At 37.5% G+C, this 23,573-nt stretch overlaps 1 protein-coding gene across 1 annotated transcript in view; it reads right to left on the bottom strand.

Annotated features, from left to right (window-relative positions):
* Window positions 1-23,573, bottom strand: part of LOC136880856 (zinc finger protein 724) — a 65,511-nt gene that overhangs the window by 20,737 nt on the left and 21,201 nt on the right. Inside the window, exons 5-9 of the mRNA XM_067153397.2 lie at window positions 21,522-21,701; window positions 20,187-20,342; window positions 12,494-12,546; window positions 8,056-8,954; window positions 5,326-5,396 (exon numbers count right to left, since the gene is read on the bottom strand). Coding sequence (XP_067009498.2) covers window positions 5,326-5,396; window positions 8,056-8,954; window positions 12,494-12,546; window positions 20,187-20,342; window positions 21,522-21,701 — 1,359 coding nt within the window. The remainder of the gene's footprint in view (window positions 1-5,325; window positions 5,397-8,055; window positions 8,955-12,493; window positions 12,547-20,186; window positions 20,343-21,521; window positions 21,702-23,573) is intronic.

Here is a 23,573-nt window from a genome sequence, read left to right as displayed (position 1 = left end):
GGAAGTGAAAATGGGAAGTCACAGAAAACCATTTTCAGGAAAGCCGATAGAGGAGTTTCAACCAACTTGTCTCCTGTATACAGAGATTGGCTTCATAGACAGAGGCCACTCCGCTCAGTTGTAAGTGTTTATTATTGAGTGATAACAAATATAAGCAGTAGATCTTGCCGAAGGAATTACGTCTAATGGCTGAAATGTAACAGAAAATAATGATCTTGCTTAAGACTCGCATATGTAGCCTCCGCAATTCAACTCTAAGATTGTCCCAGCAAGGTGGTGTGTCATGAATGATGTGTCAGCATGTTCTGAAATCTCTGAACTTCAAACCATTCTGAAAAATATGTGTACAGGAACTGAAACAGCCTGATAAAACTTGGCATATAACTTACTGTAGAAGGTTGGTGACTGTAATTCCTGACAGACATTTGAACTCATACTTCATGACAGACGAAGCTTGGTTTCATTTATCAGGTCTCATAAATTCCCAGAATATGAGGTACTGGTCAACTGAAAATCTCCGCTTGTCAGATGAACAACTACTTCATGATCAGGAAATTGGCATTTGATGTACAGTATGGTGCTATGACACGAATAGTGGGCCCAATTGTCTTTCAGTCTACAGTGAATACTGTGGTTTACATAGGCATCTTTGAACAATTTTATGACCAAAGGACACTACAAGAGTTGGGCTGAGTGGCTCAGACGGTTGAGGCATGGCGCTGGCTTTCTAACCCCAAATCGGCAGGTTTGCTCCCGAGTCAGTCCAGTGGTATTTGAAGGTGCTCAAATACATCAGCCGTGTGTTTGTAGATTTACTAGCATGTAAAAGAACTCCTGTAGGAGTCGGACGTAGTTAGTGGGAGGTATAAACAAGAACTTTGTTATATTATCACACTAGAGCAAAAATGTACTGCTATTTCCAACAAGATGGGGCAAGATGCCACCATTCACGTGACTCACTGGCATGGTTTCATGAACTGTTTAAGAAGGAGTGACCTGTTAGCAAGGGGTTATAGCCATCACATTCTCTGGACTTGTTCACATGTGATTTTTATCTGTGTGGAAATTTAAAGCAGAAAGTGATGTGAACAATCCACATATCCTAGATGAAATAAACAAAAGCATCATGAACATTATCCCAATCATCATGACTGTTTAAAAAACTGCAAGCAGTATCAGCCAATATGCTGCATCATGGCCAAAAGTGCACAGATGTGAAGGATCCGTTGTAACTTGTGGTTAAGTTGTTAAAACAATCCATTTGCTTGTTCATACTGTCAAACAGTTATGGGAGGTAGGCTACTTTTTCATGGTCCATCCTGTACAGTATTATTATTAAATTAAATAACTTAACTGTGTCTCTCAAAATCTATCGCCTTCTATATGAGAGCAAATGACGCTGCTGATGGTGATTCATCCATCAGACGGGGACGTTAAAGCTTTGAGCAGACCCTTTGAAGTTATTCGATAGGAGTAGGCTATATGCTGACACCATGTTTCACCCTCTCCCTACTTCACTGGCATCATCACATCACACCCAGGCAGGTGGGTGTCCTATGGGCGTCAAATAAAAAACCTGCACTAGACCTCTCTGGAGGCCAGAAGTCATTATTATATCCTTGTATATACATATATTATATTTTTTGTGGTTTTTAGTTCCTTTTATTGGATTTGTGTTTGGAATTATTACTCAGAAGTTTGTACCTGAAGCCTTATTATTACCATTACAGTACCTGAACAAATTAATATAATTTTGTTAGCATTTTTCCTGGATTGGCGCCGGATCTGCTCTTTGGCTCGTCGATAGCCACTTGGTTCTATCTATTGCATCGTCTGGCCAACTGCATAATTGATATCCATGCACAGTGAGATGAAGCCCTGTCTTCACTACAGATGTTCCAAGCGGTGGAAAACATGACCAAACATTGGAATATGGAATCATTAATTGTCCAAATAAATAAATGATTTTAATTGATCTGTCTCAGTCTTATCCTGGCCCTTGACAATATGAAAGTGACTGAAGCATGTTCTTGATGCTAGTCAGTGTTCTCCCTAGGACCTTCTTAATGAGAGCACTGCCCTGCCCTTTTTACAGACCGCCCGGCTAACATAACCTAGGTATGTGCTAGTTACATAATATTAATACATATTTGAGTCATTGGATGCTTCAAATTCAAATGTTAATACTGTAGAACTGTTTATTTAAATGATAAATCTTAATTATTGTCAGAAAAATTGCATCAATTACATAGAATTTTAAATATTTAGCTTGACTGTCATGTAGTGTCATGCACAATTGCTGTCTGGGTTAGCGTGAAATCACACACGAGCACTCGATTATGCAGGACTTTACAAACCTGTTGGCACTCCACAGAAATCGAGTGGTAAGCACCTGTGTTACATAATTATGACTGAGTAATAGAACACTAGAAGTTAAGAATACTCTGTTATGTCTTGTTCATGATAATAACACTAAAATAGTCTAATTATGCAGTTAATGTTTATCTGTCTAATATTACTGTTCATGCCCTGAGGGAAATAAGTTAAAATTATCATATTCATTTTTAAGTCTTATTCCCTGCCCGGCTACTCATTCCTGCCACCCAGCTGACAAAAATTTCTGGGGAGAACACTGCTAGTAATGCAGCCAGTACCTTCTATGATGGGTGAAAATGTTGCTCACAGGGTTGGTTGGTGCTTGCATTTCAGTGGGCTTGGCAGACTGATATGTAATAGCAACTTCTGGCTCAGTGAAGAAAGCAACACGAAACTACCTCACTCCTTATTTCCCTACAACGCCTCTTCAATGATGCCCAGGCCATCTATGACAGCTAATGGTACAGCTTTTGAGGATCTAACCAGCCTTTGGGCTGAGGACTGCCATCTCATCAGCCATGCAGTCATGCACTGCAATCGAGACTAAGAGCAGTTGAGGTCCCGGCTTTTTGAGCCTTTTAAAAATAGTTTTGTTCCCGACTATACAGTCCAAACTGTGTGAAGCTAATCCCAAATGGTTTCTGGAGATGGTCTCTGATATTCCCAGCTGGTGTATGTGTAGCAGAAGCCACTCTTTATGAATAAAGCCGTGTTGTTGAAAACGTGCCAAACAATCAGCTGATAACTAGTGTATGTTATGAGTTGTATTTCCGAATTTAATACATAGTGACTGGAAGCATTCTTTTGATAACTGCGGCTGTTGAAAGCTAAACCTTTATTTTTAAGTATATTTCATGCTTCTTCTCTACATTTATTACATCAGGATTTACCTAAACAGCTGTAAATGAGATAAGAGAGACCGCATTGTTTAGGTTAGGTATGGTATCGCCCGGATAGTGCCAAAAGTTCCATGACAGAAAGAATAAAAATAAATAACAGTAAAGTTTGCCACATTTACAAATATCTACAGGTGTGGCGGTAATGAGTTTTATTATCATAATGTTTAATTTTGTACATTTGTTATCTCCCATTTTTTATTAACGCATACCCTAGTATGTTTTATTTGGCATCTCCGAAAATTGTTGAAAGTAAGTGGGGACATAAAAAAAATCAATATTATTTTTATTTGTTAGGTACGTTGGCGACTAAAACAATTGTGACTGGATTGTTTTTATCATGTTTTAAACCTACTTCTCTCCAAAAAAACCCTATATTGGCCTGAGTTATGAGATATTAAACATTCATTTTGTAAATGATCTTGCCTGCCTATATTAATAGGCCTAGCAACAACTGTAAACTTGTTTCCTCATCCTGAAGTGGTGTAGCTCTTTTTTAGACAGGCCTCCATTTGAAAGAAGTTGCATGTATAATTTTTATCGCAAATCAACCTTCCTGCCATTCGTAAATCTCTGGCAATACATTACCAGGAACTGAACTCAGGCTCCCAAGAATGGCAACTAATTGTTCTAACCATTATGCTGGTGGACATTCTTGACTACAAAACATAGACATATATAGCTGACTGATGAGTGCTTGCAATGCGCAGGTCAGACACGAAACTATTCACCTATTTGTGCAACGTCATCAGAGCTGCAGTAGGCCTACGCTACGAAGGTGGACATTTCTTAACTACGAAACACAGATGTACCAAATGACTTAGACGTGTTTTCATTGCATGGATCGTACGGACGAAACAATTCACAAATTTGTGTGACGTCGTCAGAGCTGCATAAGGCTTGTAGCTGCTTCAAAGCGGAATCATTCTTCTCTGATGAACTAAGTTTATTTCTTTTGTTTTCTTCATCTTGGAAAGCAAGGAGGGTCTAATACACAAGTAAATACGGTACATCTAGCCAGGGAAGGGTGCATGCATACTGGAATCACGGATCTTATGTAAATATCTTACACACGTTAAATGAGCCAAGAATAACACAATGGCCAAAACATTTCTTTTGGAAAGTAACTTATGCAACCTACAGGAAGTGTTAAAGTTTGCATGTTTTAATTGGCATGCTTGGATTAGCAGAATTACTCTGCATCCTGGGTTCACTTGTCGAGGGACCACGCCGCTGGTTTTCTTTTCTATTCCGTTAGTAATTGCGTAGCATATCATGAAGATGATGTAACGGCATTAAGAGAAATAATTAAATCCTGTATGGATAATGGGTCAATAAAGGCAATAGAATAAAATTGTTACAGTGAAAATAAAGGTCAATCAGTATAACAAGGGACGTTACACACGAAAGCAAGTTACTCCCTATAGCTTCTACAAAAATGATGCTCGTGGTAGAAATGTTGAAAGCACGTTCTACAGCAACCACACCTAACAAAGCGAGGATAATGACATAATATCACATGTTCCATATTTTCCTTCCAACACAAAAATAACTTTGCTTATGTTGATTACCATGATACAAACAAACACTTACCTCATATAATAACTATAAGCAGATGTCAGAATGGCCTCAAATCAGCTGTTGGACAGTACGAGTTTTGGGTAGGGTATGAAGTAGCAGTCTGCAAAGCTGAGCACACTAATTCAAACATGTAAACTTCAATGCTTTCTGTAAGTCGCATGAATTAATTTCCGAAAAAAGTATTTCAGCCATTGTGTTATTCTTGGCTCTTTTAACATGTGTGAAAAATTTACATAAGATCTGTAAGGCCTTCTCTAGATCTCTGGAAAACTTAGTGAATGCCTCTGAATGGGTTACAGAATGGCTAGACAATCTTGATTTAGCAATCTGAGCTCCCTGGGTGTTCAGTTGACTGTATCATTTTTATTTGTTTGTATGTAACATGAAAAAATGCTATTGGTAACTAGAAGCATCACCACAATTCCATGCTCTGGACTGTACTTAAAATTAAGACTTATTAGAAATTACTCACTCTGTTCATAGTTTCTTCATTTGGTTGAGCATTGGAGTTAGGTTTTTTACCAGATCCATCAGCTTTTGTACCTGAAAAATTATGTATCAAATAATTACGTCAGTTTAACACAGCAATCTCAGTTTGGTTTAAGGTTGTCTCCAAACAGCTTGAGGGGATATATAGAAGAGAACCAAGCTTCCCTACAGTGAATTTAAGATATTCAAGTAAGTTGCAGATAGTGTCAGTATAGATAGTGGTGGAAGGAGTTAGCTATCAGCTCATATGGCACAGATAAGTATGAAGCACAGGGTGAAGCAGGATTTAAAAAGTGCTGTATTGGGACATGGCTACAAGATTGCTTTCTTTTAATTTTTAACATGATCACTGTGTAAATGGGGAAAGTTCAAGTGAAAATACTAGTTTCAATCAACTGTGCAACTTATAATTTCAATATCACAGTATTATATTTGTTTCAATTTTGATACATATTTCTTACAGTGGATATATTGCATAAAATTATCATTTGCTTTTACTTGCTGTAATTTAAGTACTTACCATTCATCAAATAAAAACAAAAGTGATTACTTGACAAATAAGTTTCTACTTGTTGAAGTGAGTAAATACCTAGATTCTTGAGTACTGACATAAAGCGTAAGAAGTTGCTTAAAATTTTTCCAGTTCTCTCTTATTTCATTTGAATAAAGAAAAGTACAGGTACCGAGCTCAATAGCTGCAGTTGCTTAAGTGTGGCTAGTATCCAGTATTTGGGAGATAGTGGGTTCGAGCCCCAATGTCGGCAGCCCTGAAGATGGTTTGCAGTGGTTTCCCATTTTCACACCAGGCAAATGCTGGGGCTGTACCTTAATTAAGGCCACAGCTGCTTCCTTCCCACTTCTAGCCTTCTCCTGTCCCATCATCGCCACAAGACTTAATTGTGTCGGTGCGACATAAAGCAACATGCAAAAAAAAGTATAGGCTATTCTTAAATCCATAAATAAGAACAACTAATTTTGAGGTAGCTAAATGGAATACTCATTTTGTACTTAACTGTCATGAATTTATGCAGCACAAAAGGTTACAAGGAGGGAAAGAGTATTAGCTCCAGACAAACCAGAGGCCTGTTGTGCTTTGAGAGTGACAGTGTTGATTATTATCTATTACATTATTCTATTCTACTTGATGGAAGCAGATGAAACAAGAGGAGAAAGCACTATGGCTGTCCTACTAGTGAGATTGCTAATGCCTGTACTGTTAATATTAGTTTAAGATTCAAGAAATTTCCTCATTTTCTGAGTGTTCATGGAGTCTAGACAAGTGTTGCGGATGATTCTGGAGTTCACTACACAACAGTCTGCAAACTACAAATAACATGGCTGACAGCATTATGGAGTGGAATAGATTAAAGTTTCCATTTGATTTATTAACCATAGATTAGAATCAAGTGAAAAGGTCGAATAGGTTTCAAATAACTACGGTTAATAGTGCGATGGACTGTACTCATACATAAAATCAAAAAAATATTGGTTTTTGGAGTTGATTATCTACACCAGAAAGGACACCAAAGCATAAATGTGCAAGTAACTTTAAGACTCAAGTGAACTGTTTAGAAGTGTAGATGGCCAGCAGTCTGGAATCACTTGTCCTTGGAAGGAATATATATGTGGTTACGGATTAAAGAGTATCTTGTACGACTTTATTTTTAGTGATCCCTAAATAACCTACATAATGGTCTTGAATGATATGTTGCAGCCTAAATTGAAGGCATTTAGTGCTGCTAAGATTAATCTGACCCACATTCCAGACATAACCTTCAGTGCCATTCATTAAGAGCTAATGAAAATGAGTGTGGGTTGTTGTTTTACTATAATTTAGTAGCGCTAAGAATACAGATGTAAGCATTCATTAAGTTAGGTTTGGTTGCTTTATTTTTGTGACATGTTTGAATGTTTCTCTTAAAGATTTGCTTCTATTTACTATGCAAATTATTTTATTATCGTGAAGAATCGGGAGGGAATTTTTCAGATGTGTGTGTGTGTGTAGTCATTGACGTTAGTTTGGTTGGCATTTTTTTTTTGCGAGGTGAACTTTTATTGTTTCCTTAATGTGTAATGACTTGCTTTTATTTTCAAAGTGTAAAATTTTTAGGCCTGTGTTGATGTTTGTAAGGCTGTGCAAACAGTCATGTGTGTGTTCTTCAAATTGTAAGTGTACATTTTATTTAATAGCATTTTGGTGTTCTTTGTATTTGGTGTGGAAATTGCATTTTTTAAGAGTTTTGTTTATGTGGTGTTGGAGTTTGGGTCTTGGCATTTTAATTCATAAAGTCCTGATTTGGAGAAGAGGCCTTTTTTGCATTCGCTCACATGTCCATTATTATGTTGTTCATTCTGAATGCTATTTTAAGACCTTGCATTTTGAAAATTTTACCTATTTTGAATGTGTTCTTGTTGACATAATTGAGGATAATATATCTGTTATATTTTATTTATTAATCAATCTACTGTGCATGGCAGGTGGTTATTTTAAACTCAGATACTGCCAGAGTGAGCTGGGATTGAACATAATAACTTAAGCTCAGAAGGCCAGCACTATATGAACTGACATACTCTGCCTAGTAAAATAACACTTGCACTAGTCACATACCTACCAAAAAACAAACAAGCCTAGGAACTTAGAAATACAACACCAGAATATTTAAAGCTGAACTGGAAAATAAAACATGATAATTATTAATATATTGTTATTTACCTTTTGAATGCGCATTGTAGTTTAAAGGAGTGCTTGAATGCAGGGAGCCCTTGCTAGATTTATAATTGTCTCGTGACTGACTTGCATGTGTTACGAGATGTTTCTTAAGTTTAGAGCGAACCTGAAATGTCTTCCCACACTGACTACAACTGTGTGGTCTCTCACCACTATGGATTAACATATGTCCAGCAAGATGAGCACGTTGTCTAAACCCCTTTCCACATTGGGGACATTGATGCGGCCGTTCGCCAGTATGAATTAACTTGTGCAATTTCAAACTAGCTGGTTTAGTGAAGCCTTTTTGACATATTTCACATATGTGAAGACCTTCTGTAGAGTGTGTATACATGTGTCCAAGCAAGCTATCATTATCCGGAAATTCCAGATTACACCTAACACAGTAGAAAATTTTCTGGGTTGTAGAATGAATTTCAAAATGCTGTATCATTGATTCTTGCTTATCAAACTGGTCATTACAGACTGGACAAGTGAATACAATTTCCTTTTGGTGACATTCTTTATGTTCATCAAGATCAGACTGACTGCAGAAGACTCTACGACAAAAGGAACATGTGAATAACTCTTGTTCTGGATGAAAATGCTTCATATGCCTTTTCATTGTACCAGTAGCAGAAAAGAACCTATTGCATACAGGACACTGATGGCAGTTTTCTCCCTTGTGGACTCTAAAATGTTCTATAAGATCAATCTGACGTCGGAAGACTCTCAAACACTGAAAACATACATGTTGCTTCATTCCAGGATGACGATATACAATGTGGGATTCCATACGAGATGAACAATCAAATTCATCATTGCAGTATGGGCATTTTCGCTGAAGTTTGTCACTGGATAACTCGCAACCAACAGACATACTGGTAGCTATGTAGTCTTCATCCCTGTAAACAAATTTAATTAATGTTAAAAATAATCCTTTAACGCATTTGCCTCAGATGTTGAAACAGATCCAATGCATCTTTCATGACCTTCAATTCATATGACAAGTTTACCTGACAAACACACTCTTATATTTGTGCTTGGAGTATGAAAATCCCTGCAATACCTCTGATGTTACAGGCTCTGCAAATGGCTATGAAATATGGCTGTCCTACTAGTGAGATTGTTAATGCCTGTACTGTTAATATTAGTTTACGTTTTAAGTCTTAGTGTTAACAGTAATATTACCTTAGATTGCATGCCTTTCAGTTTACTAAAACTTGGGATATTGAATATGACCACATTCAGAGTGAAAGTGTTTCAGACAATGGATCAGAACTAAGCAAATAATGAAGAAACTGTACATTATTTCAACAGTAATTTAAGTGCTTTGTTCAAAAGTGATATGAGACAACAGTTCATTTAGTGCAGCAACAATGAAAACATGAGGGAAAGGATATGACAGATATAAGTGACCAGGAAAAGAATTAAATTGTTTCTTCATTCATAGGGAACTGTGAAGTCTCTGAAATGCTTCAGAATATATATCACAAACATCCTCTCACAAAGCTTTCAGAAGTTTAAGATCATATGGACACTTTATTTTCAGTTATTACAGGTGAAACAAAATGATTAGGCTAGGACCCCAATAGATAAATAAGTGGATGATGTTTGTTTATTTGACAGCAAAACCAAGATGGCCATTATGGATATTTAAGTTATACCACCAGAATCCTAGGAAACTGACAACTGAGTGCCTATAATAAATCTGAGATGGATTAAGGACAAGAAGGGGGCATAAATTCAAGAGTATGGAAGATGAAAGAGGAGAAATGTAGAGAGGAGTATCTCAAAATAGCAAAGAAATACATGCCAATGGGTGAACCAAAATTGGGAGAATAGAGAATATTCAGAAAGAAACTGAGCCAGGCAGCAGAAGTAGTATGAAGAAAAACTAGTATGAACAAAAGATTGAAGGTAGACCCATGATGAAAAGAAAAATGTAGGGCAGAAGAAAAATAATGCCTATATGGCATGACTCCCTAAATAGGATGGTGCAAGCTAGAGAAGAGTATCAGCCAAAACAGAAAGAAGCAAAAAGAGGTGGTGGCAGAGAAGAGGGAAGATGGATGGAAGAGTGGGCCAAAATGATGGAAGAAGATAGTAAAAAAAAAGTAGGAATGGTTAAAAGTAAGGGAAAGACATAATGAAGTATGTCAAATCAAACTTGTAAATAAAGAAGAGAAGAAGGTAGACAGAAAGAGGAATTCGAAACAAAGTGGAGGAAGTATTTTTAAGAATTACTAAATCCAAATTGAATCTCATGGACTGAAGTAAATGAGCAAGAGAGTTGGCCTTGTGGTTAAAGGCACGCAGCTGTGAGCTTCCGTTTAAGAGACAGTGGGTGGGAATCCCATCATCAGTAGCCCTGAAGATAGTTTTCCATGGTTTCCTATTTTACAGTAGGCAACATCTGGGGCAGTACTTTAGGTAAAGCCATGGCTGCTATCTTTCCCATCCTTCCATAGCAAAAAACCTTTCATGTATTAGTGCAACATTAAACAAGTAGGAAAAAACCAACAGTCCATCAGTTACAGCACCACATTTAAATAACAATTTACTGCACAAATATTTGTATAAACTTAATATATTCAGTAATAGTAAATGATGCTGGTAAAAATGCTGAAGTAAAGAAAATATATGCTCATTCAGAACATGCACTACAGTGTGTTTAATGATCGGACAATACCTGGAGGAAAAGTAGACTGATCCCAAATGACATTCATGCATGTTGTGAGCCTATTTACAGGTGTTATCCTGGTAGAAATCTTTAGTAACTACAGTGGTCCAAATTGAAGAACGAAGAGAGCTCCGTGAGGCATGATTATCAATGTCCATTGATTCAGTCATTCCTGAATCTATAAATTTGTCAATATTAATGGTCTATATTGGTCTGTATTGACTATTTATATTGATAAACTTACTGCACTGAATAAACAGGAGATAAAGAATCCACCTTGTAAATACTAATTTATTTTAATTAAGTCACTGAATTGTGAAGTACTTTTGCTGAAGAAGAGAATGATATGTTCTTGAAACATGTACAAGTAAATTAAATATATCAAATCTTTTTCATTAGTATTGACAAGGTAATTCTTTATCTCCTGTTTATTCAGTGCAGTAAGTTTATCAGTCATTCCACTTGTGAGATTTCTGACAAGTTTCAGATACCACGTTCAACAGCTAGTGATGTAGTAGTGAAATTGAAATAACAGGGAGTTACGAAAACCCCACCACAACCAGAAGAGTCGAAACAACTAACCAATAAGGACCTTCGATGACTTTGAAGTGTGATGATGACAAACCAGCAAGCTTTGTTAGAAACTGTAGTCATTGACTTTTGGTTGACATCTGGAGGTGATGCGAGTTTTTGTGCCATTTGTTGGGATGTCTTTGCCCTAGAATTCCATTAGTGAGCTGGGACATATAAACAAAAGATTGTTCAACCTAATGTTTACTGCCGATTACCTTTGAAACACATCGCTTGTGTACTCTAAAACAATGGAAAAGCATAGTATGGAGTGATTAATCTCATTACAGGTTGTGGCAGTCCAATGGATGTGTACAGACTTGGCAAATGCCTGGTGAGCATTATTTATTGAAGGGCATAGTTTCCAAAGTGATATTTGGTGGAGAAGGCATTATGGTGTGGACTTATTTGCATGGTTTGGTCTTGGTTCACTTGTTTTAGTTCCTTGAATCATGAATACTGAAACCTACCAGGGAATGTTGGACAATTCCATACTACCCATCTTAAGGCAACAATTTGTACTGGTTCTCTTCATTTTCAACATGACTTTGTACCTGTTCATAAAGTGAAGGCCTAAATGAAGTGGTCTGTTGTAATGGGAGTAAATGAAATCAAATAGCCAGTCTAAAACCCTGATCAACCCAATTATGCATCTGTGGGATGACTAACATTGCTGGTTTACAGCCAACCAGACTGTCTCAAAATGGCTACAGAGCTATTTGCCACACTGCAGGAGGAACAGAAGAAAATACCATGGAACATGTACCAAAATTTAGTGGAGAGTATTTCTAGAAGAGTAGAGGCCAAGATAGTAACAAAGGGTAAACCTACATCATACTGACATCATAGGAACTGTTGAGCCACTACCTATGGGTGTCCAATCATTTTTTTTTTTTACAACTTGCTTTACGTCCCACCTACACAGATACGTCTTATGGCGACAATGGGATAGAAATGGTCTAGGAGTGGGAAGGAATCAGCCATGGCCTTAATTAATGTACAGCCCCAAAATTTGCCTGGTGCAAAAAACCATCTTCAGGGTTGCCGACAGAGCAGCCGCAACCCACTATCTCCCACAGGCAAGCTCACAGCTACGTGCCTCTAACCGCATGGCCAACTTGCCTGGTATGTCCAATCATTAATGGCAATATAGTGTATATAACAGCATAGTATAAATACTAAAATACTTACTTATCTATTGAGTCCAGGCTTACTTCCTTGATTTCAGAACTGGTTGACATATTCTGAAAATAAAAAATGTCTTAGTACCATGCAAGTGTTCAAAATTATTATATGATTGCAAATTAACTTTCTCTCCCATATGACTTAACATAATGTTAGCAGTAAATTGACAAGTTTAAATAGCTTTAATCATTTTCTAGAAATAGTTTTTTTGTTATTCAAGACTGGGCAAAGACAGCAAGAATAATCTACATATATGAAATAAGAGTTTTGTCTGTACATTGCTCAGAATTTTAAAATAACGGTACTTCTGTATCGGTCATATCCGCAGTAACAGTAACTTTTTACTTTTTCATAATTTCTCCCTGTCTCTCTGTATGTATGTACGTACATACACGCATCATGAGAAAACTGCTGAAGAGAATTTAATGAAAATCGGTATGTAAAGTCGAGCCACTACAATCTAGGCTATAAATAATTTTATGCATGCTGAGTGAAATGGTAGCTTAATGAAAGGCCTAAAATTTAATTCTCAAATGTTTATGTTATTAGTGGTCATATCGATAAATACTACGTTACTAAAGTTATATAGAATTAAATTTCCGATCATTTATGTCATATATTTTTACCGTATCAGCTGTGATAAAAGAGGTATTCATGAATTTGTATTTTTGTTGGCGAACCATGAGAAAATAGGTAAAGGGAATTTAATGAAAACCGGTATATAGAGTCGAGGAATAGGAAACTACAGTCTAAGCTATAAACAATTTTGTTCACCCTGGATGATATGGTAGTTTAGGGGAAGGCACCTAAAATGTATTTTTTTCATAGCTGTGTTATTGGTCCTATCGAAAAGTACTGCATAACAAAAGTTATAGAGAATCCAATTTCTGATCATTTGTTTTATTCAGTTTTACGGTAATGACTATGGTAAGAATGGTATTTCAGGGTTGAAAGAAAAGTAAATGTGAAGGCTCATAGAATTGATCAACAATAACATTACACTGACCATGGTTTGTTGTGATATTCTTTGTCTCTTATGCTGCCACTCATCTCCGACAGATGGGATTACTGCTGCATACTGAGTATAACAGCCTACCTGAATATAGGCAGGAAATAGCTGGGGAGTTAGATAACTTTCTTCTTTAGCATGCCATTCCTCTGGTCATGCATTTTCTGATACTGCTGGTATGTAACACACTGGTTCATTGCAGCTGTTCGATCCCTACTTTGACGCACTGATTGGAATGATCAATGTGTACATTTAACAGAATAATGGCAGAGGCTCACTTATGACCTGATCTAGAATTAGAAATTATATCACCACAATTCACTAAATAACTCAAAATTCAAACCTGAAAAGATTCGTTGCTTAAGAAAAGCTTCTTCCTCTTCACTTTTATTAAATTCTACATTCCTTTTATTCAAAATTAGCAGCCAAGAGGGGTTTTTCTCTCTGCCATGGAGGAAAAATTTGCCTCCAAGTCAGATAGTTCTTTCCCCCATCAGTGTAGTGAATTGAGATTTTCTGACTCACTGGGTACTCCTATTAAACAGATGAGTAAAAGGGCATAGATTTTTCCCTGGGACTCTATGCTATTCACCACCCCTACCCCTCCAAAATTAAAGAGTGTTCACGGCCACGACTGCCTGCGGCCTGGTCATTCCAGCTCTGGAACTTTGGACATAGCATAGTACTGTTCAATTAAAAGTGAGAAAATGTGTGGTTTTTCATTTGATCAAGTATTTCATATGATAGCATTGCTTTTAATTGTGACACTTCTACTGCCGTCATTGTAATGACCAATATTGATTTCAGTTGGGAAAACCACTAAGACAGTCTTTCCGAGGATGTAAAAAAAACAGGTGGTCAGTGAGTGTCTGCCATTATTATGAAAACACGAGGGCCTACCATTACAATGAAAATCCCCTAACCCAGTCTTCACATAAGAAAATACCTACAATCTTACTTACAACTTATATACTACCTAACCTAGAATTCTGAATACAATGTAGAATTCCACTGCGAAGCACGGGTACATCAGCTAGTTATAGTATACAGTGTAAAGTGTTCACAAATAAACCATTTACTTTGTGTTGTGCATATCATCTCTTATGTATACAACTTATATAATTCTCACGGTCATTTTGTCCTTCCAAACTACAGGTGCAACCTCCCCTCTTCACACTATAGCAGTCACCATTTCGGAAGACCCTTGGCCTGGGGTGCACCTCGGTAAATCACGTGACCTTCATCCGATAGCAAACAAATAGAAACACATCTCCTGTCAGCTGTGGTGAGGGATGGAGGGCCGGCAACATCGCAGTCAGGAAATGAGTAAGACAAACACTGCCATCTCTTCTCTCTGTGTGTGGCCAAGTGCCTTCCTAAGTGGTGACTGTATAGTTCCTTAGAACAAGATTTCACATCACCTGGCAACTCACCATTCTCCCTAATAGTACCACTAATTTGAGTCTTGTGTTTGAGCAGAGAACACACTACTGTAATAATTGTCTTGATATATGAGATGCCACTTACCAAGGAAAGGCCTCAAGACTGACAGTATTGTTTGTTCTGATTTCTTTTCCCTCGCCTCCGTATATCTCCATGATGCAGATATAATCAGTGTTACCCTTACAGACCATTCTTACCAAAATACCATATCTAGTCAACTTTTCCGGGTTATATGCTCTAAATTTGAGATATCCTGTTGCATGGGTTTTATAAGGACTGAAATTTTGGCAGAAAAAATCTAAAAGGGGTGAACTTTATGGAGCCTATTTGTATCATTTGTAGCCTGTATATTGTTACCAAAATGAAGGTTATGTAAGTATCTGTTCAAATCATTTTGGGTCATTGACTTGGAGTGTATGGGTGTTTCTATGAGATGATCAGTTGACCAGTGGTCTTCCAACATAATTTCATTACCTGTCCCATCAATTCAAACAAAGCAAAACATTTCCTCATCTCATTGCTAGTTATTTCAGCCCACTTCAAGCTCTTAAGGGATATTTTAATCAGTGAAAACATCTTGCTGGTGACACAAGTTTGTTTGCTCCATCACAAGTTAAAAAAACAAAAAAATAAGACCTACTATTTGTTCAATATTTTCAGATTCATCAAGTCCTACCGTTATTCCCGTAATTCCTGAGAAATCTTCTGATGTCGGTGCACTATTATTTACCCTACCGACTATTCATTAGATGAAATAGAAATATCACTTCCACTCACATAATTTTCATTGTCATTCGTGACCTCCATAATTTCATATTATCTTGAAGGGCGTATATCTTCAGCATCACAACTCTCACTTTCCTCAAAAGAGCTTGCAATATCAAACTCACCTTCTTCAACGTCACGTGGTCATTCCAAATACTTACCATCTGCATACAGGTCATTAAATATTTCGTCTGGATGCAAACACACAGTTCGTGTGGGAATTCCACTTTAGCCACCACATAGCTCTTTGAACGACATAAACATGAGGTCAGAAAATAAGAAAATGAATCATAAAACAAAAGAAGAACAAAAAGTAAAGGTAGCATGGAATATACAAAACCAATATAAATGGTCCGTTATTGGACATTATAAATTTTCCAGCTAACTCATTCTTGGTTGCCAGCGTTTCGCCCTCGTGTGCTAGGGTGGGCTCATCAGTTGGTACCTAGCACACCTACCAATACGCTGGCCAGTGCATACCATGGAGGCCACTGCGTAGGTTAACTGGAGCCACCGGCAGTGCCAATGCACTAATAGACTTTGTCTCATCACTAAAAATTGATGCCTGCTTAGCCATCAGGTGATATAGATGTTGATTCCCATAAACATCATATCATATACAAAACCTTCAACACCAAGATTCTATCAACCTTAACCACCAGCTTCAGAAATTCGGGTATGTCAATGAATCGTATCCATGAAATTTCATTAAAAATTTTGTCTTACATGAAAGATAATGGAAAAAATTGAAGAAGAATCACTGGATTTTCAGAAAAACCTGGTTGAAAACAGCTACCAGGCAAGCTTCTAGTTTTGGGAACTGAATTGGAATTACTGTCTTGCCCTACGTAAGTAACATCTTGAAGATGACTGTAGCCACTAACTTATGGGATATACCAATTATTTTATGTCTCTGGGAATATATAATTAGTAAATTTTGGGCAATGAGATGCATTAACCCATTGGAATACCAATTTTACAGCCCTCTGCATGCTAAGAATTAGCATTTAATTCAAGCAAGTCACAGTTATTTGTAATATTATCATAACTTAAATCTATCAATTAAAATAATCGTTTGTAGGTTCTCAGGGAATTTTAACTTATAAAATGAAAGAATCATGAATATTACCTCTGCTTTTTCGGCATTTCAGTAGTCTTTCATGATGTGGAAAATTCTAAAGCAATCAGGGATGTACCAAACTATGATACACTTATCACATTTATAGTACTATATACATTGATGGATCAAAAGGTTAGTTGCACTAACGCACCGCAGCAGCGCGCTATGTGTCGCAAACGTGGGCACAGCAGAGAAAGGGACAGACACTGCCCACACGTCTGTTAGGCAGGTCGCTGTGGTGTCTCATCTAGTATTGTATGAATAGCAGCCAAATGCAGTGGCGCGTCAACTAGACGTTAACTCCAAATATGAGGTGCGTGCGACGATCCGATTCCTATGGGCCAAAAGGAAGAACTGCACTGACATTCATCATGAAATTAGTGCTGTGTATGGGGAGTGGACCATTTCCTGGCAAGGTATCGTAAAGTGGTGTCAACAATTCAAAGCCGGACGCATGGATATCACGGACAACCATCGCGAAGGCAGGCCCGCAACGTCCAGGACCCGTGCAAATGTCAACAGTGTGAATGCGATCATTAGACAGAACCGGCGCATTAAACTGAGAGAAATCGTGATGCAGCTGAACATGTCGTATGGCAGTGTGTTTTTGCCATTGTTCACGAGAACCTTGGATATCGTAAGCTGTGTGAAAGATGGGTCCCACGTCTTCTCACCGATGAGCAAAAGGGACAATGTTTCCAATCCTCCCTGGCATTTTTGCAATGCTACGCCGCAGACGGCAACGGGTTTCTGCGGCGAATCGTCACAGGCGACAAAACTTGGGTCCACCACTTCACCCCCGAAAGGAAGTGAGCATCAATGGAATGGGTGCACCCCTCATCACCACAACGAAAGAAGGCCAAGCTTCAAGCGTCAGTGTTCTTTGACATGGAGGGTTTGCTGCATGTGGAATTCATGCCGAAAGGAATGACGATCAATGCGGCATCGTATTGTCAAACGTTGCACTGGTTGCATAAAGCGATTAAAGAGAAGTGCCGGTGTGATTTTGTTGCACAATAATGCAACACCTCACAACGCCCACTAAACGAGAGAACTGCTGCAGCATTTCAAGTGGGAGGTCTGGCAACATCCACCCTACAGTCCTGACCTAGCGCCATGTGACTTTCATCTGTTCGGTAAGCTCAAAATGGAGCTCAGTGGTCGACATTTCCAGACTGATGAGGAGGTGATGGCCGCTGTCTCCGAGTGGTTGCAAAACGCTGGAGGAAATTTCTATGCATCCGGCATCGACAAGTTGATTGTGCGTTCGCAAAAATGTTTGGAGTCTCCTGGAAACTATGTGGAAAACTGACATTACAGTGTATGTCGTTATAGTTGTGTTGCTGTTGTATAGGTGGTGTAATAAATGGCCATAACTGTGAAGTGCAACTTATTTTCTGATCTGCCCTCGTACTTGTATAGTATTGGAGCTGTATCACTAGTCCCAGAAAATGAAAATTTGTCATCTACTGGTCTTGGATGGAGAGAGGCATGACAGGGATTCACACTCAATACTGTATAGAATATGAATCAGTCAATATTATAACGAAACTCAAGTATTTTCTGCGAGAAAGAGCAATTCGTCCTCTTTCAAATAGTATACTTGCTCAAGTCTGATCAAGCTTCACATGGTTCGGATGTATATATTATGTCCCACACTCTATTGCATCGACAGGAATCAATAGTATGTGCCAGTGATTTAACTGAATCGCTAATTTAATCTCAAATAGATGACAGAGTGAAATACTATCATTATTATATCTAAGAACCATCAATGATCTTTTTTGCCTTAGCATTTTCCGATACATACAGGGTCTGCACTCTGAATCGATGAGTGCCATTTTACACACTGCATTTGGTTTGAGCTGAATGATCTCCATGTCCCACCAATGTTTTGGCCCTCTGTAATGGGGACTGCCCTTGATGATGAAATTATAGACACTGTAAGTGATGATACCGGTTGCCGTTTTCAGGATATGGCCATACCACCACATTCTCTGCTGGATTGTGTCACTGAATATGTGATCAAGGAGAGAAATTCCATGAGACCAGAGTGGCATACGCAACTCCATGGTGTGAAGAGGATGCTCGTCACACAGTACTCCTTCATCTCCTTTCCATCTAAGGCATGCTACACTCATCCCTGCATTCATTTCTTGATCAATACCAAGATCTCAGATATTGGAAGCAGCTAGTTTCCACTACGCCTTGACAACTGATACTGATGGTGAATGTGAAGAATTACTAGTAATTTGTACATCAAATAAATTTAAAGAATGAGATACACAGGTTTCTACTGCAACAACAAATAATAAACTTAACCCCTGAATTGGCAATGTTAAATCTTGTGGTGGCAGCCTTATTTGGCAGCTTTTACTTGTCTGAATAAAATACAAAATATACGCAAGATATGAAATAAATCTATGAAGTTGTATATATCCACAAAAAGTTAATACATTGAAGATTAACCTGTTGATATGAAATTGCATGTCAAGAAAACTGTACAGTATTTTCAAAAAGTGTAATTCCTAAATTTCAAAAAACATAAACTTCATACATATGCACACAAAACAAAAATATGTCACAAACAAACTGAGATATACGGATTGTCAATAATGTACTTGTAATGCACTAGGAAATGTCTCATCACTCTGAGAGGTATATTCTTGAAAATATTAGGGAAAATGTATTGGCATGCCTTGCCATGCCATGCCTTAGACCATGTTGTTACGATATTTTGTGGTATGACAGGCTCGTCATTACTTTCACTCTCCGATATTTCAAGCGAAAAATAGCTAATGCACATTCCGAATATGACTGGGAATCTGTTAGTTCATTCTCATTATCCACAAAGACATATCCGACAGTTTCAACTTTTAACAAATTTTGCCATAATTCATCATTAATTTTCCCTAATGAAGATGCCATATTTAGACACACACTCTACTATCAATTTATATAATCAATCAAATAACAAGATATATACAGAAGTAAATAACTGAAACCAAATGGAAATCTACAGAATAAAATGAAACAGAATAGCACAGCAGAGCCCATGAAAGTTTGTTTACAAACATTACAGCAATGGCGCTCAAACAGATGGTCAGAAAACTACATTTATTTATTTCCATGAAATTGCGCCCAAAGAGGTTGTAAATATGAATGAAACTGAATTCATGACTGCTGTGCTCATCAAGTATGAAAAAAAAGTACACTGCCACGACATCTCTTGAAGAATTGAGGAAATTACATAATGAAATACGAACATATTCGACAGTTTCAGTTCTATGGTTAAAATTCAAGCTTTACTTGTGTAGTAAGTATTAACTGCCTTGTACAACTGAAACAAAAATTATTCTTACCTTCAAATACTCTGATGATGCACAGGCTGGTGGTTCCTTATCCAAACTGTTAGCAACAGACAATGATTTAGGAGCAGAACTGCTTGTTAGTGCAAGAAATAACCGGGATGCACTTTCTGATCCCAGAATAGTAGTTGGAATGGTCTCAGAACCACCCTGAAAATAAAGACAAGTAACAGGGTTTGGTTATGCTGCAATAGGTTTGGCAAGTTTGCTGTGGAATAGAACAATGTTCTCAGAAACAAAAGGAAGTTAAAAAAATCCACAAAATGTCTCCAGCTCTTTTTAGCAACAATGAAAATCTCGATTATAAGATGTAAAATATAAGTGCATGTATTTAAAATGGAAAGAAATATTGCTGCAAAATATATAAAAAAACCATTATCTAGGTTACAGAAGACTCCTTATCAATTATGACTCCACCTGTATTCCACAACATGACTGTGAAAACGCTTAAAATTTTAATAAAGTAAAGGACGGGAAATCCAACAGATAACTGTACCCTGCATAAACTGTTTGCTAGCAATAATACATAGCAAAAAATAACAAATTGTTCTGTGTGAACTGATTAGGAGGCCAATCAGTAAAATAATCTAATAGGGGTGGCTATCTGGATAATCTCTCTCAGTGCTGAATGCCACATCATTACATTTTGCCACCCCAGGTTTGCTTTAAATTCAGTTACCAGAACTTTTAACTTGGGTGCCAACTCCAATAATAATAATAATAATAATAATAATAATAATAATAATAATAATAATAATAATAATAATAATAATAATAATAATAATAATAATTTTGTGTCTTATTGGAAAACCCTGGTTTTGTTTCTCCTGTACTGTATAAATACAATAACAATAAGAATAGCAACTGAATGGATTTAGGATTGAGTTCAAGCAAGTCTAACATTTTAAACACTTGTTGACTAACAGGAAAACCGCACGAGTTGGCTGTGCAATTAGGGGCGAGCAAACATGAGCTTGCATCCAGGAGATAGTGGATTCAAACCCCACTGTCGGCAGCCCTGAAGATTGTTTCCGTGGTTTACCATTTTCACCCCAGGAACCTTAATTAAGTCTGCTACAGCTGATTCCTTCCCATCCCTAGGTCATTCCTATCCCACCATTGCCTATCTGTGTCGGTGCGAAGTAAAGCAAATTGTCAAAACAAAAACTAACAAACAGGAAAATGTCTTCGCTAAAAAATATCTTCACTAAAGCATTCTTTAATAGCAGCTGAAGTATATTTTTTAGCAGAAAAAGTGTTATAATAAAGAGGTTAATTATTATAAATTAAAACAAGCCCAGTTTAGCTCCTTCAAAATAATGTTCATACCTCAGTTTTAAATTCTGAATTAGAGTAGTCATCATCACATGATTCTTCTGGTGACCAGTTCATTAGATTTGGTTCCACGATCACTTCTTCTATGTGCTGTGAATCCCCAGATATTCCATCTGTAACTCCATTTTTCCCATCAGGTACACTGTCGGACCATGGCTGCGGTACATTGCATGCCTATAAAATAACCTTCATTGTACTTACACCAAAGCAAAGTAACAGGAAGGAAATTTTAGTGTGGTAATGTGAACGGGAGTGAACTGAAAGTAACAAAGATCATCAGTTGTAGGTTTTATTTATATTTAAGGGGAATTTACTCAGATACTTCAAAAATACATATGAAACAAATTTCACAAAATTAATTTTAAAATACTCCTTTATTCTTTACTCCCATTTCCTGATACGGGGTCAAGGATGAGGTGAGACGAAATTATGTGGCATGTTTTTACAGCCGGATACCCTTCTTGTCAACCTCAGTTGGGGGGCTAATGATGATGTTTGAAATTAATGATGCTGAATGATGCTGCAAGGAATCGGCTGTGGCCTGTGAACAGGAACTCTGCTTGCATTTGTCTGGAAGTGAAAATGGTAAACTACAGAAATTGATGGTTATGAATTTCATGTTTTTGGTCCGTATTGCAGGATAGCCAATGGTGGCATTCAAACCTACTCGCCTTCCTAATGCAAAGCTTGGCTACATACAGTAGCTTTAAGACATTTAAGAGGAAACAGAAGTAATAGCTGGTGGAACAATCATGAGGCAGTCTAAATGGAAGGATTAGTAGTAGCAAGCTTCATAGCCTGAAATGAATGAATGAATTAGTGAATGAATGAATGAATAAATAAATAAATAAATAAATAAATAAATTTGTGCCACAAAACTGATTTTTGTATTTTAAGATTTGGTAGATTAGCAGGGTCTTTTCCATGTCACTTATATCAAGCCTAAAACTGCGACCCATCTCCAAGGGAGACAGTGCGCTGTTTCATTGAGTGTAATTGCCTCTCTGAGGGTGGCGTGCACCATCTTGGAGTAAATTACTATGGAAGTAGCGTTTACTAAAGAAGCCTATACTACAGAAGTAAATTGCTACGGGAGTTATTTACTCCGGAAGTAACATCGGAGAGTTCAAGTACAATTTACTCTTTTAGTTACTACTAGTTATTACTCGCAGAGTAGTGTTGTCTTTGTGCATCTTCTTTAAAGAAGTCTAAATGGATAAGGTTATGTGCGATAAGAAACAGGGGAAAAACATAAGCGAAAAAGATAAATCCTTGTTAACAGAGATAATGACGATCTATGCAAAGGATGTATAGGGTGTAAGAAACACAACATAAAGATGCTCGATAAGAAAAGAAATTCATGGAAAGCCGTGACAGAAGAATTCAATGCTTCAAGTGACGGAAAACACAGTGAAGAGCAAGTTAAGTTTCTGTGGAAGGACTTAAAAGCGAAGGCGGAAGCAAAGCAGAATGTCATGGACACGCAGGAAAAATTAAAACTGATGGTGGTTTCTTCATACAGATCACGTACATCCACAGCGAAATTTTTCCATTTTCACATCAGGCAAATGCTGGGTTGTACCTTAAGGCCACGGCCGATTCCCAATCCCTAGGCCTTTCCTACCCTGTCGTTGCCCTAAGATCTATCTGTGCTGGTGTGACGTTAAGCAAATTGAAAAAGAAAAACGATAAATACCTCTTCCAATTTCTGAAAAGTTCACTGTTGTCACTGAGGGGGCAAAAAATGGGAATATGCATGCAGCCATAGTCAATTGCATCCACGATGTGTGAAAACCTGTCAACGTGAAGAATATCCTTTTATTTTCCAAACAATCACCATCATTTGCAGGCGTACCTCCCTCTTAGCCTCAACCAGTGCTTTAATAACACAATGAAAGATACGGCCAGCAGTTGTGTGGTAAACGTTAATTAGATCACTGGCAACTGTACTGAAATGTTCTGGTATGAAACACTCATAGGGCACACAGCAACTGTAATTTGAGAGATAGGGTACAATAAAATTAAGACAGGAATTCAGCTGTAAGT

This window comes from Anabrus simplex, chromosome 9, assembly GCF_040414725.1.
Source record: "Anabrus simplex isolate iqAnaSimp1 chromosome 9, ASM4041472v1, whole genome shotgun sequence".
NCBI classification, from domain to species: domain Eukaryota; kingdom Metazoa; phylum Arthropoda; class Insecta; order Orthoptera; family Tettigoniidae; genus Anabrus; species Anabrus simplex.
This window is presented reverse-complemented; position numbering and strand designations above follow the sequence as displayed.